The 18,140-nt window shown below is 32.7% G+C and overlaps 2 protein-coding genes and 1 long non-coding RNA gene across 13 annotated transcripts; 1 reads left to right on the plus strand and 2 right to left on the minus strand.

Annotated features, from left to right (window-relative positions):
• Positions 1-172: 172 nt before the first annotated feature.
• On the minus strand, positions 173-968 carry LOC123321950 (protein KRTCAP2 homolog). The gene is made up of 4 exons (XM_044909768.1): positions 826-968; positions 553-771; positions 431-497; positions 173-358 (listed from the first exon to the last, which is right to left on the minus strand). Exons 1-4 carry the CDS (start codon positions 827-829, stop codon positions 247-249), a joined length of 402 nt encoding a protein of 133 aa, XP_044765703.1. The 5' UTR covers positions 830-968; the 3' UTR covers positions 173-246.
• A 305-nt stretch (positions 969-1,273) lies between these two features.
• Positions 1,274-15,277, plus strand: LOC123321949 (endophilin-A). 9 transcript variants are annotated; one of them, XM_044909766.1, is made up of 12 exons: positions 1,274-1,451; positions 5,822-5,888; positions 9,179-9,247; positions 9,305-9,655; positions 9,709-9,775; positions 9,845-9,889; positions 10,420-10,520; positions 10,859-10,962; positions 11,042-11,133; positions 12,021-12,095; positions 12,749-12,864; positions 13,032-15,277. In XM_044909766.1, the coding sequence occupies exons 2-12, from the start codon at positions 5,844-5,846 to the stop codon at positions 13,149-13,151; spliced, it is 1,185 nt and encodes a 394-aa protein (XP_044765701.1). In that variant the 5' UTR covers positions 1,274-1,451; positions 5,822-5,843; the 3' UTR covers positions 13,152-15,277. The 9 variants fall into 9 exon arrangements, with proteins under 9 accessions (XP_044765701.1, XP_044765702.1, XP_044765694.1 ...); XM_044909767.1 differs by lacking the exon at positions 12,021-12,095; XM_044909759.1 differs by lacking the exon at positions 12,021-12,095 and having other exon boundaries at positions 1,277-1,451; positions 11,042-11,280.
• On the minus strand, positions 8,289-16,359 carry LOC123321951. 3 transcript variants are annotated; one of them, XR_006538990.1, is made up of 6 exons: positions 16,024-16,359; positions 15,858-15,951; positions 9,843-10,010; positions 9,582-9,785; positions 8,923-9,028; positions 8,289-8,864 (listed from the first exon to the last, which is right to left on the minus strand). It is a non-coding gene; the product is annotated as an uncharacterized LOC123321951 (long non-coding RNA). The 3 variants fall into 3 exon arrangements; XR_006538991.1 differs by having other exon boundaries at positions 15,829-15,951; XR_006538989.1 differs by lacking the exons at positions 15,858-15,951; positions 16,024-16,359 and having other exon boundaries at positions 9,843-10,365.
• Between the last annotated feature and the right edge of the window lie 1,781 nt (positions 16,360-18,140).

Here is an 18,140-nt window from a genome sequence, read left to right on the forward strand (position 1 = left end):
TTTTTTGTCCTAATGTTATTGAACCTGGAGGGCGAGCTGTAGAGGGCGCAGTTGTGAAAACAGCTCTGATTGGGGGCAAAATAGACCTTAAGGTCGCAGTTACATGTAACCCCCCTTTTGAAACTATAACTATAAAGAGTGTTTTGTATAAAAGAAAGGTAATATTCGTAAGTCATTCATAATACATGGTTTATTGAACAAAAATACGTATAAAAATATTCCTGAAAATCCTTATTAAGGAAGTCATCAATTTTTCTTCTTACGACTAGTTTGTGTGACAACTGGGGCATTCTGTATGGCATATACTTTTTGGGAATATTTATTGATGTAATACAAAGCACATCCTGAGATTATTAAGCTGAAATGAAGTGAGTAAGATTCATTTCATATATCAAATCATCAAGGATGATAGAATTTTATTTTTTCTTACCAGGTTGTTGCACAAACTCTATGTATCATCCCTGAAGCAAATAGTGCTAACAAAATAGAAAACACGGCTGAAAACAGATATATCAAAATTTTGAGCTTTGAACAGTCTGCATTACGCTTTACCTTCCGGAAACATTTTGGACTGGTATGTCTTGCCAAAAACACAATTTTCTAAATTGCCAACGGCAGTCAATACAAACGTGAAAAATAATGAACCTAAATACCCCCCGAATACTGTATGGATCTGGGATGAACTAAGCCATGGCTTGTACATTTGCATTCCAGAGAATATCAACACGGCGCTAATGGAGGATATAATGAAAGAAAGGCCGGTTGAGACAACTAAAATAAATTAGAATGGTTACTCTGAGTTTGCAGCAGAAGAATTGCTCTTACCCATTCTGGTTTTGTGTATTTTATCTGTTTAACGAGACCAAGGAGAAACTATAGGGCATTGATCGCAATCAGTTTAACATTTAAGAAGAACGTCCCTCAACAGGATTCAATAATATTAGGTTATGACGACGTTTGACAGTAAACCAAACAAAATTTTGACATAAATTTCAAATTGAAATTTGGATATTTGTATACTTTCCACTAACAGAAAACTCATAACAATGCATTCAACAATTCATATTAAACGAAGAAATGGAATTAATACAAATGAATTGATATACATATATAAGTTATAAAGAATTTATATGATTAAATATTGATTATTATTCATTAGGGTAGTACTTTTGGCGCTATACAAAAAAAAATTTAGAACCTGACCTGAGGTGTAATGGCAACTTAAGATTTTTTCTGCATCTTGACAATATAGCAGAATCAATTAGGTTATATTTATGTAGACAGTTGGCAGTTCTGGCATTTGTCAATTATTCATATCAAATTATCTCAAATTTCCAAATTAGAATTAAATTTCAAAACGTTAGATTGTTGGGGTTTGAATTTTATTGAGTGAAGTTCTGTTTTGATTTCACGAATTGGCACTGCAAAACTTTTAGGAACATTTTTTTCGGGTGAGTGTTCCCTCAGAAATAACATTGATTTAATAATTTCTCAAGCCCCAGGGGATATATTAGTGAAACATGTTCATTGAAAAATCGCAAACATTCGGTAGAAAACAACAATATTCGTCATATGGAAACGATTCAAGAATTAGAACAAAACAAATTCCGAACATGGTTTTTTGATTTATTTGAATCTTATGTAATATATGTTTTGCAAATTCGAATTCCTGTTACTGAAAACACTTTAAAACATCGATTATATTCGTATTCGCAGCTTTATCTCCCCTGATACCCATAAAAATTTTATCTGGCTTTGAATATGCGTGAAAAAATTTATAACGTCTCTATTTCCTGATTTGATTCACACTTTCTAGATGAATACACGAATAAGCCTAGTACTTTCAATTTCTATTCCGATAAAAAATTCCTGGAAATTCGTTTCGAATTCTAAGAAAAAACCTCTAGAAAAATTCAAATGAATTGGACAAATCCTCAAATTATGAAGGTTTTCCACTTAAAAAGAAATATCATATCATATAAATAATAATTATTTCACTCTTTTTCTGTTCGGATTTGGTAGAAATCAATTCGAAGAATTAATGATCGTGCAAAATATACGCGATAAGGCGGGTTAAACTATATTAGACTTAACTACGCGATTCTCACTATAAGTTTCAAAACGTACGTAAGTCATGTAATTAATAATACTATATTAAATTTGTACAGTCTCTAATGGTTCCATTGCTAATTTTCAATAAGTATGTTCTAGTATTAGTCATTATATTAAGCAGAGTATATAAGATATATGTTAAGAGTTTTCCATTATTGGAAATGGAGTAATTTCCATTTTATTTGCATATTTTTTTTTATTGATAATTTAAAAATGAAACTCAAAATATCATAACTCGAAAACGATCATTCCATATTTCCCAAGACTATGAATCCTTTTCAGTGAATCATACAATCTTACATTGTCGTTTATTGCATTATTCTGCTTTAGGTTCCAACTGATGGCTCATATACGGACCGTTGAGAATTTAATTTGAGATCGAAATGTTATTTCACCCACACCATAGCTTCTATTGAAGACTGATAACACAGCCGCGGGATCTTTGAGATAACGGTTCATGTTCTGTTTCGCATCTAGTATATCAAATTACAATTAATATGTAGGTGTACGAGTGGGCAGTCGATGCAACTTGAAATGAAATCCTTTCAAAGAATCATTTAATGAAGGGACACTACATCTCAAATGAAAACATTTGCAAATGCATGCAAGTCTTCTCGGAATTCAAAACAGCATTTTATTTTTATGTCACGTTACTGATCTGAATCCTTCATTTTATCTCAACTTATTTCATTTCAGTCTACATCAGTTGATGAAAAATGACCAAATTGGTCGTGTTGTATTGTAGATAATGTCAGACAGTGTATGCAGGTTGAGTGTCACAACGCAATTTGACCAACCGATTAGTGACCACAACTCCACATATTGCTATACATAAATTGTATCCCTTGACCACCACTTGGATCGATTTGTTCTCTATCGAACAATTTCTTTCAGAAAGTGACCATGCCAACTAGAAATCCTATGTGGACCTTTCATATTTCATCTGATAACGATTTTTTGAAAATGATATACGAAATAGATTCTATACAGAATAGACGTATGTAAAATCTTGCAAAGATGCCACTACGACAGTAGTGTTGAATTAGAATGAGTTTATTTTCCCAGAAGATGTATGGGGCCAATTTCTTGAAAACAAAGATTTGAGAGGGTGACATTTGGGATTAGGAAAAGATGAAGGAAATCATCTGTCGTCCAACGACAATTTTTGGCGAATCTGAGTATGGGAAGAATAAATAGCACTGCATTTTATGGAATTGTCTTGGGTTTGACTCAAAGTTACGTCTGACCTTAATTGGGAAGTTTGGGCGCTTTTTGGCAATGTCTTTCGACGCCGACCCTTTACGGCATATAAAGTATCGATGTGTGCGCAGTAAACGTGCGCCAAATATATTCAATGCCCAAGTCGATACCTCGCTACATCTCTTGCGAATGTATTCTACTGAATTCCAGCAAACCCTCGTGACAGTTTTGTATATTTAGTGTCTTTTACCGGGCCCTCAACTATTCCCGATCATCCGGTATGTAGAATTAGCATACATGCTCGGAAAAACACTCGAAATCACTTTTCCATTTCATTATCTTTCATGACGTATTCATTTCATTTACGGTTCATTCATGAGATAGTATCGATAAAATCTATCTCAATGACTCGTAAAATGGATCATACTATTCGAATTTCGCAATTTTCCATTTTTACAACTTGAAATTTCTTCGGATAGACTTGTCAATTTTTTTTTTCTGATTTAAACCTTCATTCCGTTAGTTGCACTCAATGAGTGACTAGTGCGAATTGTTTTATACAGGTGGAAATCATTTAATAGGGTTGATTTTCATCTAAACCACTAATATTCAACCATTGATTTCAAATATTGAAGCCAAGGTCGGAAGAATTAGGTCAAGATAACATAAAATGATCGCCTCTATGATAATGCCAAATTTTATATTCGATATAGGAGCGAACGTGAATGATTTATTTTTCATCAATGAATACTGCTTTTCCACTTTGATGTTGTAATAATGAAGCCTGGGTAATGAAACTAGGTATTCTTGTTGAGATGTGGAAACAACGAAATCGAGAAAGCGGTTAGTTAATTAAATTCATAACAGAATAGCTCTATAATCCGCATCAGATATGAAATTGAATTTAACCTTCGGGATGTGTACATATATTGTGAAAAAATTCAATACTTCTTCCCAGGAAATTAAGTTAACGATGCCGTTGTAATTAAGAATCGAGAAAAATACGTTCGAAATATTTCTGTTATCGCCTTGAAAATTTTGTCCGGAAAAACATGAAAAAAATTCACAATGGATTTGGGTCGTAAATAAGTCTTTTGTAGATTTAACAATTCCCCTCGTATTTTACACTAATCAAAGTTTGATGACTTTGCCAAAATGCATAATGAAATTTTCCTGCTCGAAAATACACCATTCGTCTTTATTTCGAGTTGCTAAAAACTCAATATTGTTACGGAACCGAAACCTCAAGGAAGTCTTAAAATAATACCATAAAATTCAGTACTCTCGGTAACGACATGGAGCGAAGCTCAGTCTAAACACGTAATGAATTGTTTGCTAAAATATTTACATTTATTGCACACATCTAGAGTAATTATTATTATTTCAAAAATCGGAACCTGTATTTAATATACGTGTGTGAAATCATGTGTTTACAATCTAAACTTGCATCTAGTAATAGTCCTCTTTCAAGGATGATGAGTGTAACCGTGAGAAGTTTGCCTTCAGATGAGTTTTTCATCGTGATCTGTAGATCATTTAATAAAGCGATGATTCTCAAAAATTAGCACTATTTTTAAATTGAATTTCAATTTTACCTAATTTAAATGCTTCAATCAGGATTTCAATTGATGGATCTGTACAGTACGTATTTATTTTTACCCACACTGGCGCAATATATGCATGCTCATTGTTTCAGAAGTTTTCGAAATATTATAACTTGATATATAACTAATGAAATTTTTATCTCGCGTAGTCAAAATTTATCTCTAGAAGTATGTTGTATCAACTAACATTATCATGCCATTTATAGCTATATAAATATTATTATTTTCGAAATAATGAGTCTATATAGGTTGGGTAGTAATTTTTTTTCGATCTTGATTACCCCAGTTTTATTATTGAGAATAACGAACTAAAAAGGCCAAGACGAGACATCTCAAAATAGGTAATGGATGGACTCGAAAACTACTTGAATCTCCTGTCAGCGTGGCGTTGCTCAATAAATATCAAATTTCAATGTCAACAAAGCGTTCATTCAAGTACCCTAATTAAAACGTAATGAATGGGTATATACAGTAGAGAGAAACGTTATTGGATATTGATATTTGGTGGCAGTGGATATACCTTTGAAGATTTCGTATTTTCCAATGCACAAAGGACTACGCAACGCCCTGCTAGATTAATATATCTTCGTCGTTTTCGTAGAATTTTTTAATATCATTTAAGTTCTGGGGAATTAAGAATAGAGCCAAAGAACTACGAGAGTGATTCGAACCTATTCAACGAGAAAATAATAAATTTTTTGATTTTCCGCTTAATTTTTTTTCCACGAGATATTGAATAGAGATGCGCACATGTAAAATGTTGCATTTACTGCATTTAATAGCCTTCTGTTCATTATCAGGAATGTTTCCTGCGTTTATGTAGATAACCACCCTGTTCTGGTACAAGATTTGCAGTGTGAATCAAGAGCTTTACAATTGTGGCCGCAATTTTTTTTTCATTGCAGGTAAAAGACACAAATAACCAAAATGGCCTTCGCGGGTTTGAAGAAACAAATCAACAAATGTAACCAGGTGAGTTAATCAATTTTCGCATCCCCCTGTATTTTTAATTAAAAACAGAAAGTTAATCATTCTGATATAGTCACTAAGAAAGAGCGAGAATGTAATCATCAGATCAGCTAATCCTGCTTAACCCTTATTCCCTACCACCAGGCTTTTTAATGGAACAATTATTATTTTTCTGAAGAAATTGAACAAATCTTCGAAGCTATATTAATTTTTAAATAATTTTATGCATATTGTATGTGAATATATTTTCTTCGGGGTTTCAGGAAATGAAAGGTTAGGTGCCCTGAAACAATTCTCGAAAATTTTCACATTCGGAGTTAGATACCCTCAGAGACTGAATATAACTAGGGACATTTCGGTCGAAATCAATGTAAAAACGCTTGCCATCTGCTATTTAATTTGTTATTTATTTGTTCACCCTTCGTATACTGATCGAATAATGGTTAATTAGTTTTTCAAGACGTCAGAAAAAAAAATACTAATTTCAGATGATAATAACGTCAATGAATAAGCTATGTCATGTCTTTTGTTTTTTTAATCGCCACCCACGCTTGTGAGATAAATTTCCCTTTCGGTTTTAGCTGCCTTATCCGTTTGGCGACATGAAATGCTGTATGAAGTAAAAATCGAGGGTCATCATCTCTCGACTTCCTTTCATATCAGTGACCCTCCCTTTAGAGGAGCTTGTCATTTTAAAAGCTCTCTCTCCCTGACTACCAATTGGGCTTTGCTACGGTTCAGCCTAACACACTCGACAACGAGATTTTTTTCTTTCGTATTGGGTTTCCGAATCTCTGAACCTTAGAAAAAAATTCTGGGGATAACTAGCCAAAACGAAACCGTGATGCTTAAATCGGAATTATTTTAGTATTCGAAACATTGTTTTCTCTAACAAGAGACAAATCCGTTTATTTTCTCCGACTAATTGGAGTTCTCAAACTGTTTTCATTAAATCCGTTCTAATTAAAATTTCCATGAAAACAAGTTGAATCTCCAGGAGTAGCTAGCGTGCAGGCAAGTTGTTTTTTTCCTCAACGTTCAAATTTACTGGATAAATCTAGGATCAACTGAGTTTCCGGGAAACGGTCAAAGAAGATAATTTTGTTGACATGTTGGAAATCTTTGGAAGCGCGGTGGTTAGTCAGTGAACCTAAGGCCAATGGCCAGAGGCAATTTTTCGTGTTGCTCCATTATTTCCGAAAACGTTATGATTCATCCATTAAATTGAAATTACCCGGGGCTTCAAAGGTACATACAATTAAAATTGAAGATTTTTGGAGAGCAGCAGCGTAAGCGTATTAATCTTTTTGCTGTTACTTGAATAAAAAAGATCATGTCTGCGGTATTATACATTCCTTGACCCCGGATCTCTTAGGTAATTTGTAGAATGACCCGACAAACATTTTATTAATTGGAAGTGAAATACACGACGACTTTGTCTCGCTCGTCAACTATAGTCGGCCATAGCAAGCACAAAATGTTCCGGTATTTTCATTTAAAAAATCAGAAATCTGAACAGTAACTAGTTACCGAGATTCGCCTATATATATTTACATACTTCATACATAGTATATAGAGCAGTTGCATAAAGCAGAATTGATCCTAGAAAATATGTATTTAAAATTCATATAGCACAAAATAATTCAACGTTGAATATGGAGACGATTGAAAAACTACATATTTTGTATCTTACAAGGGAGAACCCTTCATTATTTCACCGGTAGGAGTTTTTTACCCGATTGACAAACAAAAATCGCGAATCGATAGAAGGCAAATAATGAGGGCTTCGAAACGATTGCAGCGTTCAATTTCCACGCATAATGCGGGATCTGTCAAATCGTAAATAAAGTCCAATATCACTTATTGAGTACTTCGGTAAACTCAAATCAGAATCGCTAATGAAATTGATTTCAATTGGCCATCATTTTCAACCCCTACTACTAACCGTTAAACAGAACGAGGGATAAAAATTTATTCCCCGACTGGAAGTATATCAGCGATGGATCTTTATGACAATATCACTCGAAAATGAATCGAAACTAAAACAAGTGTAATTTCATTTTCATGCTAGATTTATAGATTAATTATTGGAGATAATAAAACAAAACCTGAAAAAAAATTATATGAAACAAAACAGAAATAGAACAAATTCATATATAATGCATGCATAATATAAATCAATGAAAATAGGATAACGCCATAGCAATGATAAAAATTTATTCAAATGCATATCACCAGGTGATATGCATCTAAATTAATTCTTATTATGAATCAATAGAAAAGTAATTATAATGTGTAATGAAAAATGGATAAAAAATAGCATAAATATAGAACAATTAAAATAATGTGAAATATTGTCGGACGAGGAAGGGGTAAAATTTTTTATCAGGAACAAGAAACACATTGTATACAACAGATATTTATTTCTGATTTTTTCTTTGTCACACTGTACATACATCAAAATACTATACTCCCATAACTAACGTGTTCGAAAGGCTCGGAATTCATGTAATCACCCGATTACATGAATTAATGCATCAGCATTAAATATATTTTTTGATGCCATAATTATTGTTTCTTCTAGTTGTTACCCTGAAATATAATTCATTCTATTATTGCCGCCTTGGGATAAGTATGTACATCTTACCCTTGTTATATATATAAAAACCTAAAATAAAAAATTTATGGTGATAAAAAAATGTTGATATGAAGAATAATCTTCACTGCTGAAAATATCATAAAAATGCCCCAACAAACAACAACAACAACAACATAAATCGCACTACCCTCAGATGTAGGCTACCACAAAGAAGAATATTGGATATTTTTATTTCGATTGGCTCGTCAAATAGATGAATCCTGAAATACCTCTAAAAGACCACAAAAGCCCTATCACTTACTTCACATCTCATGTTTTACTCGATCTTTCATCACCTCCCATGGGCCACGTGATCCTCCTTTCTTCTTGTTAATATTCAACTGTAAAGAAAAATGAAATTAATATTTTTGCTGATCTAACAGCTGTCGAATACCCTACTGTGATTCATAAAATAAATCAATGAATCTATAATCGAATTGATACTTGACGAAGATCCTCTCCTTCTGTATTGTTGAAGCCAAGTAAAATATTGTCATCACACTATCTGAAAAAAAAAAGAAAATGAAAATTACATTATGCAATTGAATGAACTAATGCGAACTAAATTTGTTAAAGTAATAATCAATGTTAGGTTCCATTTTGTCTATCGATTATTAGTATATTGGTTAATTACATATATTTGTATTGTCTGTAGTATGTCACAGAAAAAATGGGAGGTGCTGAAGGCACTAAACTGGACTTGGATTTCATGGACATGGAAAGGGTAAGTAGCAAGGGTGTCAGAAAGAATTCTTGGGAAAATTTTGACTTGACTTTTCAGAAAACTGATGTGACATACGAGTTGGTTGAGGAGCTCCAAGTCAAAACGAAGGAATTCCTTCAACCAAATCCTACAGCTAGAGCAAAAATGGCAGCAGTAAAAGGCATCAGTAAATTGAGCGGCCAAGCTAAATCTAATACCTATCCACAACCTGAGGGTGTACTAGGGGACTGTATGCTGCTTTATGGAAAAAAATTAGGAGATGACAGCATGTTCGGTCAGGCTCTAGTAGAAATGGGTGAATCCTTGAAGCAGATGGCAGATGTAAAATACTCACTTGATGACAATATCAAGCAGAACTTCTTGGAACCCTTACATCACTTACAAACTAAGGATCTCAAGGAAGTTATGGTAAATGATATGTCAATATGGCATCCTTGTACTCAAAAAATAAAATGTTACAGCATCACAGGAAAAAACTGTCTGGGCGAAGGCTGGACTTCGATTGTAAACGAAGAAGACAGGCAAAAGGTGAGTTGAACTGTAAAATTACATCTGAGCACGAAAATGAAATTGACAAGCATGATTTACATCTAACAGTTAAGTGCCAGTCAAGTCCTTTGAAAACGCAGGGACATGGTGTTGGTATGTTGTAAAGAAATTTTTATTGAAACCCTGCTTAATTGAAGAACTATTTTTGTGTAGATTTAGAATAGAATTTTTGAAATGTCTTAAAACTAATCTGATCCTTGGATTACAATTTGTTCTGAAAAAAAAAACTTATTAGTCATTCAATCAACAACCTTAATTATATTAATTAGTTCTAGATATGCATGAAATTTGAAACTATTCTATAAAATTCCTTCTGCATATCACTGTCCCCTCTATTCAATTTTTTATGAGTATGCCTTTTTTTTGTACAAATAGATAAAATTATTCCTCAATTTAATTTTAAAAGTAGAATATCTCAGCATCAGTTCAATATATTCAAATTTAGTTCATTTATTTTGTATCGACTTCAGTAAATATCCTATTACATACTTTGGAAATATGAGATAATTACAATTTTTTTGCTAGTGCATCCAATAGGATTTTTTTTTTTCATTTTATTCTTTCCATTTTTATAGATAAAGCATGAGCATTAATTTTGCACGAAATATTTCCTACATTGACAGGTTCCCATATTACAGATGAAGAGATTAAGACTGCTGAAGATAAATTTGCAGAATCGCTGCATCTTGCTCAAATGGGCATGTTCAATTTATTAGAGAATGATGTAAGTTCCAGAACAAAATGTTTCGTCTTCATTTTTGAGGGTGTTCAAATTTGTATATGCTTTTGAAGTTTTCAATTTAGGAATCCAAATTCACAGGTATTGTTGAGATTACTTTATTGAAAACAAAAAAAGGATTAATGTTTGTAAAGATAAAAGATTTATAAGGAGCAGCAGCAACTTGATATGAATGAAATGCTCGAATTTGAACACCTTTTAGGTGTTCAACATGTCTTTCCCTCTTAACATTTCCTTCAAAGATTATAGAGTCTATAATCTTTGATTTCCTTGATGATTTTAAGGCTGCTCTGAAAACGAAACGATTCACATTCAAATTTTAGGTAGAACAAATATCTCAGTTAGCAACATTTGCAGAAGGTCTCTTGGACTATCATAGCCAATGTACAGATATATTGAGGACACTTACTGAAACGTTACAAGAAAAGTGAGTGATATATGATAGTCAAGAGCATTTATTGAATAATTTGCCCTAAATTACGTTTTCTGTCTAATGCATTTTGCAGGAGAGAAGAAGCTGCACAGCGTCCTAAGGTTGAATTCGTACCAAAATCTTTGACAGATCTGAATATAGAAGGTGTCTTGGATGGAGTTAATGGTACACATCATAGCAATTCAAGTTTGAATGTTCAAAATCACAATTCTTACAATATTTCCAACAATCAGTTCAAAAAACCTGCTGTACCTAAATCTATTCCCAATCGTACACAACCAGATCCCTTTGACCCCTGGAGCTATACCCAAGGTATTATTTTTTATTATTTTGTTTTTATCTTGAAGGATCAGAAACCATTAAATAATTTGTCATCTTTGATCATTTGAAAATTCCCTATCTATACATCAGCATATTTTGAGAAATTATTTTTGGGCTACTGATTCTTCCATTTAATTGCATTTCTTTATTTACATTGAAATCAGGTCAGAGGTAAGTTTCAAAGAGGCAGTTTTCATGTTTTTTTTTTTCAATTTATTATGTATTTCCCATTTCCAACTTTTTTATATCAAAATGATATTTTTTTTAATTCCTGATCTCCCAACTGGCAATGATTGTTTTTACTTGATATATGTTACTTTCATGCTTGAATATTTTTGCTTACACAGTCTTTCATCAAATGAGCCAATCCAATTTCACCCATTCCCCCACCCCCAAGTGTTTTCATAGAAGGGGGATATACGATTCGTTTCTTACAAAGAAATCTGTAGCCTTTGACATCATGAAGGTATCCCTATTTCAATCAGAATTAATCGTAAATATATCTACTAATTCGCCATCAAAATGATCCTTGTTATTGTTGTGCAGTATATTTGCACGTCAGAGGAATCTGGACTACTTCCAAAATTTATTTTGGTTTCATTCAGACTCCTTAGAAACAAACTATGAAAACATATGAACTGAACTTTGTGGCAGTGTACATTCAAACTGTGCCTGTGTGACTATGTTCCTTAATTGCTTGAGCTGTTGTTCTGACAAAGATGTGTTGCTAGGAACTTCACAAGCGTCTTCTCCTCAACATAAACCACATCAACTTGAGCTAATTCCTGGACAGCATTCTGCCAATGGTAACTTTATCTCCAGAAAAACACTGAGAAACAAAAACTACATAGTTTTTTACATACATTCTGATGACTCTATATATATTCTTTCTTTATATAGAATGTCTATTCGAATATGTGTAAGTTTCCAGCGAAAACAGTTTTTGTTTCTCTGAATAACTATCTTCTTGTAACTTTACTGACTGTAGAAATGGTAATGGCCCAGTTGCAAGAGTTGGGCGAACGTTTTTCATCAAAATTACAATGTAGACGTAGATCATGTACTTCAACATCACAGTTTGTTTTGATTAATTTTTATCCCAAATCTTTGACTGTGGATGTATAATTTCTTTTTCAATACAGAGTCCATTGTCCATTCATTTGGGATGAAAGTTAGCAACCTTTTTGAAGAAAGCTCTGTATATGCCCATTCTACTTCTTCCTTTGCTGCTGTAGAAAGCCTATCGTTTTAAGTGCATCGAGTTCCAGTTCGTGAAAAATTTCGCCAACTTCTGATTGCTTAATGTATTGCAAATGGAATACCTTGATTGCTGGATGTATTTTTGTCACGTTGTTCATGTTTGTTGTTGTGTTTCATAAAAATCATCGTTTCTGTATCAACTCAATGTGTGAAGCAACATTTTCTGCTGACCCTCTCTCAAACACTTATTTCATTGTAGCATCTCCATTGCCGTCCCCAATGAAATCTCCTGCCAGGACACCGATGATTAAGCAGCCCTGTTGCACAGCACTTTATGACTTCGATCCTGAAAATCCTGGGGAACTCGGATTCAAGGTAAGCAATTCCTCAAAAGTAGCTTCAGTTTAGTGTCTTTACTGATTTTGGTCCACCGATAGCTCTATTCTCAGCATGCAGGAGCTACTACATTACTTTCGTTCCAAACAAAATAATATTGCTTCACTTGCTCAGATCAGAGCTTTCCTCACTTACTCTACTTTCAGGAGAATGATATCATCACACTTTTGAATAAAATAGATGAAAACTGGTTTGAGGGCAGCATAAATGGCCGCACAGGCTACTTTCCAGTGAATTATGTGAGAGTAGATGTTCCATTACCATGAGTTACGGGTTAAAATAAATTTCAAAAACCCCAATATATTATAATTTCTGCTCTGCATGTTTATATTCAGTTGTTATATTTTGTTATTCAACTGCACTCAGTGAATTTGGCCATTAATAAAAAACTAGTGATAAAAAAAGCATTTAATCATTTAAAAGTACTGAAATTATTAAAGATCTTCCTTAGCAGAGTGAAATTAATTTTGTAAATGTGTGTATATATTGTTTTAAATAAATATGCTATTTTAAATTCAGATTATTAGGAGTGCAGTTGAGTCCGAGTCATTTGAATGATGAATTATGATGATTTTATCAATCGATTTTGAGACAAATTTATGTGAAAGATATGCTTTTTTGTAAATATTGTATTTTAGCTTAGTTATTATATAATTAGTAGTTTGTTAGAACACAATCTTCAAGATATAGTTTATATGATTATTCAAAATACATCAGAAAACATTTCGAAAATTATGGCTGCTTATCGTTGACGAAGCATTGAATTGCATAAAATGAATATTGTAAATGTTAATATTCTTGTAACTCAACAATTTGGAATAAAATTGAAGAAATTGTGATTGCTTGAAATCCTATTTTTGAAAATTCACTGAGAATAGATGATTTTGCAATTTTAATGTAATGACAAATAACTTACATATGTAGCTTATAACCAAGGGGATAAATTAGAAGAGATGAAAGAATAATTTTTTATTCAGCAAGTGATTTGAAGAATACGAACTGGTAATTGTTTCCTAAAATTTTCATTTTGACGCTTAACTTTTCAAAAAGTTTGTTTTAGGGTTAACAATTCGTGGAATTATTATTATTTGATCAATATGATTTAATTTCGAAGTCTGTTCACAAGAAAGAATAAGAGATCAAAAATATGGTGCTGTCAGCATTCTCATACATGGTTCTTTAAAAAAAAAACAATATTTAAAAATCGAAAATAGCCAAAAAATGTTATTGCATGACATGGAAATTCAATGTTGATATATAAATTAAGGAAAATTTTTGTTAATGTTTGTATAATATTGTGAATTTCTACTGAAACTTTATTGCATTGTGATCAGGAAATCTTTACGAGGATTGAAGAAATATATTCAAGTAAGTTGTGCCGCATCATGATACATACATTTAGATGTCTTTCAAAGCATAATAATATCCGCAACTTTTAAAAGAGCTTTTTGCAAATATGACACCGATAAAGTTTTGGCTGAAATACTAATAATTAAACGTTCGTCATTTGACATGCTGTAGATGTATTTCTTATAATTGTGTAAAACACCAGATGAAACTGGTATGCATTTTGCTTTATATTGAGTTGAATTCAAATTGTTAAGGGCCATTCTAATGAAAATTTCATTTATCGTGATGAATACTCTGATCCTTGTTTATAATTAATATATTATATATTTACCACACATTAACTCACTTCGTGAAATTCTTTGCTAATTAGAAGTTATTCTTGATATTCTGTGTACCGACTTAATATAGAGCAAATTGGTCATATAAATATATTAAATATCTGGTTCACGACAATACATTAGATTTAAAGTTGAATAAGTATAACCAATTAAGATATTGTTATAAGACTATAATAATTCCTAACATCCAGTCAGGCTAGAATAATTGATTTGAAAAAACTAGAACAGAGCAGCTTATTCAATTCAAAATAATAATTTGTTCCAGTTTATTTCAAGGTGAGAAAATACAAGGACTGGACTATCGTTGAATAGGATACTCTTTTTTCACATTTTAATAAACTAGTTTTCTTCATTCGGAGTGGAATTTCAAATCCCAAGAATGGAATATTAAATTCTTTTCTGTAGTCATGATGATTATATCAATATTATCGATCTCAAAACCGCAATATTTGTTGAAAGCTGTAATAAACCTTCATATTATGATTTATCGCAATCAATCTGACAAAGAAATTCTTTCCGTAGTTAGTTTGATTACAGAGTGAAATTGTCTTCAATAGCACCTCAAGAAACATGAAAGTATTGTGTTATTTTTTGCCATATTTTTTTAAATGTAGCATGTTACCAAACCATAATATTGTTAATACACATGTATACAATTTGAATGTTACCGTATTTGTGCATTAATAAAAAATGTGTCACATTGACCTCATATTATTACTGATAAAATCTATTACAACGTATTGGATCAAGTATTAACTTTTTCAGCCAACAACTTCGGGCACACTATGAAGTACATACAACATAAGACCTTCCAAGGAAAAATTAATCGTTTGAAGAGTACAAGATTTATTCTTGGTTGGAATATATTGAACTGATGTAGCTGATGCTTGATGAAAATCCATCATTAATCTGAATAGCATGATTATCACCAGGACGAATTAGTTCACCCTAGTGAAAATTGTTTCATGTTGATGAAATATTTTACTTAGATAATACAATTGAATTGTATCTGATACAATCTCAGATCAATGAAAAACATTGATTGATTTTATTTATCTGAGGATACAATGTTCAAAATATACTTCTGTATAGTTGATGGCAAATCTTTGGTGGCGTGGTTAGCGTCCATTATGTATATTTTTCAAGGGGTTCACTTCTGGAGACGAAAAACTCAATTTCTAATTGCAGCTTGCAAGTTTTCATAAATTTAAAATGGCATTATCGAAACGTATCAATTTCTGCTAATATTACTTACATGTGTATTAAATATAAGATGCAATTTACCTTCCAAACAACTACAATTTTCTCTACGAACGCCATGCCATGCACATCAACCATTATGGCGGTCAGCGGGTCAGCCAGTGATGGGAAGGAGAACCTAGGGAGGAGGGGAGGTAAATTTTCGGTAGATTTAGGTAGATTTTTACTGAGGAGTTATTTAGGTACATACCATGATATAAGAATACATGTGTTCTTAGTTCCTATTTTTTGAAAAAATCACTGAATTGTTAGTTTATGTATTCAACATGAGCTCTTTTTTCGAAATATCCCTCTGCTGGAATGTTTTTGACCTCCTTTCGAAATAGGCTGAAGAGTATTTTGCAATTCTGGAAGTACATAATAAAATGCAAAGATAAAAAGTAATAAACTATTCCGATTGTTTTCACGGGACCCCAAAATTATACAGAAGAATTGAATGATAATTTTCGGTAGAATTTCTTCCGTCATCGGTAGATCGATAGAATTAATCGGTAGATCTACCGAAAATTCGGTAGGGTTCCCATCATAGCAGCAAAGCTCTTTGATAGCAGTCAGCCATCTTGAAGTCACAAAACAGACAGAGATAGAGGGTGTACTCTACCGTACCGATTTCCGCCGAGAGGTGGAGTTGCTTGCTAGGCTCTTGAATTTTGACCGTTTATTTTCCGATACCGTTAATATTTTTCCGAACTTTATTTTTTTTACCCGACCGTATTTAAGTAGCTGTATTTCTTGGACCGCCTCACCGACCAGTTTCAGAGTATACTATTAGTCTTCTTGTACATAGGCTTTCGAAATTGCTCGCAATATACATATTCAACTTGTTCGAAAACCTATATTTTCATACCAAAATTTCAAATATCTGGCCTTGTTTTTTAGAAATTTTTTGTTTTTTCACGCCCCACACACGCACGCACACGCACACACACAAAATACTTTTTTCGTCCTATCGTTTTGAAATTGAAAGTATAGATTAATGAATAAGGCTCTTCTCTATCAGAAACTGCAATCCGTTCTTCTTCGAGTGGATTAGTTTTCATTTTATGCTCTATTGAATGTCGGGAAATTTGGTAAGCCATAGCAGCCGAAAAAAATTCTTTTTCGTCAAAACTGAGGTCAGATTTGGAATCAGGGACCTCGACTTATCTAGAAAACATGTAGAACACTTCAATATCTAAAACTTGGATTTTCGATGTCGATCAAAAAGAACGCAAGACGCAAAGATGAAAAAAGAAAGTTTTTCTTTAGACATTCTTGAAAATATTTCGCCATGACTAGAGACATATCTGAAATATTGATCTCCAATCCAACGCCATCTGGATCAAGGATCAAAAGCACGTTTTCTTTAGACATTCTTGAAAATATTTCGCCATGACTAGAGACATATCTGAAACTTTATCTCCAATCCAACGCCATCTGGATCAAGGATCAAAAGCACATTTTTCTTTAGACATTCTTGAAAATATTTCGCCATGACTAGAGACAAATCTGAATAATTGATCTCCAATCCAACGCAATCTGGATCAAGGATCATAAGAACATATTTCTTCAGACATTTTTGAAAATATTCCAACATGACTAGAAACAATAAATTATTATAATCTTCAATCCAACCTCAGTTGAATCAAGGATCAAGCGATGAAAAAGTGTCTTTAGAGTTTTTGGAAAAACTAGTAGGAATTGATATTCAAATGATCTTCTATCCAATACATCAAGCCAGAATAATTTTTTTCTTCAAAACTGTGGCGGAATTCGTAATCAAATTAATAATGGTTTTCGATTTCGATAGATAATATTTTTTTCTTCGTATCATCTTGAAATTGAAAATGAAGTTTGATTAGGCTCACCTCTATCAGAAAGTGCAATCGGTTTGTCTTCAAGTGAATTATTTTTCGTTTAACGCCCCTTTGAAGAGCTGAAATTTCAGAAGGCCCTAGAAGCCAAAATATTTTTTTTTCGTCAAAACTGAGTTCGGATTTGGAATGAGAGACCTCGAATTATCCAGAAAACATGTAAGGCACTTCGATATCTAAAACTTGGATTTTCAATGTCGATCGAAAAAAACGCAAGGCTATACATCATGAAAAATTTTGGGTGAAAATGCTTTTTTCTTCGTATCGTTTTGAAATTCAGAATATAGATTCATTAGAGCCTGTTCTATCAGAAACTGCAATCGGTTCTTCTTCAAGTGGATTATTTCTCCATTTATGCCCTTTTGAATGTCGGGATCTTTGGTAGGCCATAGCAGCCGAAATGAATTTTTTTCGTCAAAACTGAGGTCAGATTTGGAATCAGGGACCTCGACTT

The sequence above is a fragment of the Coccinella septempunctata genome, chromosome X (assembly GCF_907165205.1).
Source record: "Coccinella septempunctata chromosome X, icCocSept1.1, whole genome shotgun sequence".
NCBI classification, from domain to species: Eukaryota; Metazoa; Arthropoda; class Insecta; order Coleoptera; family Coccinellidae; genus Coccinella; species Coccinella septempunctata.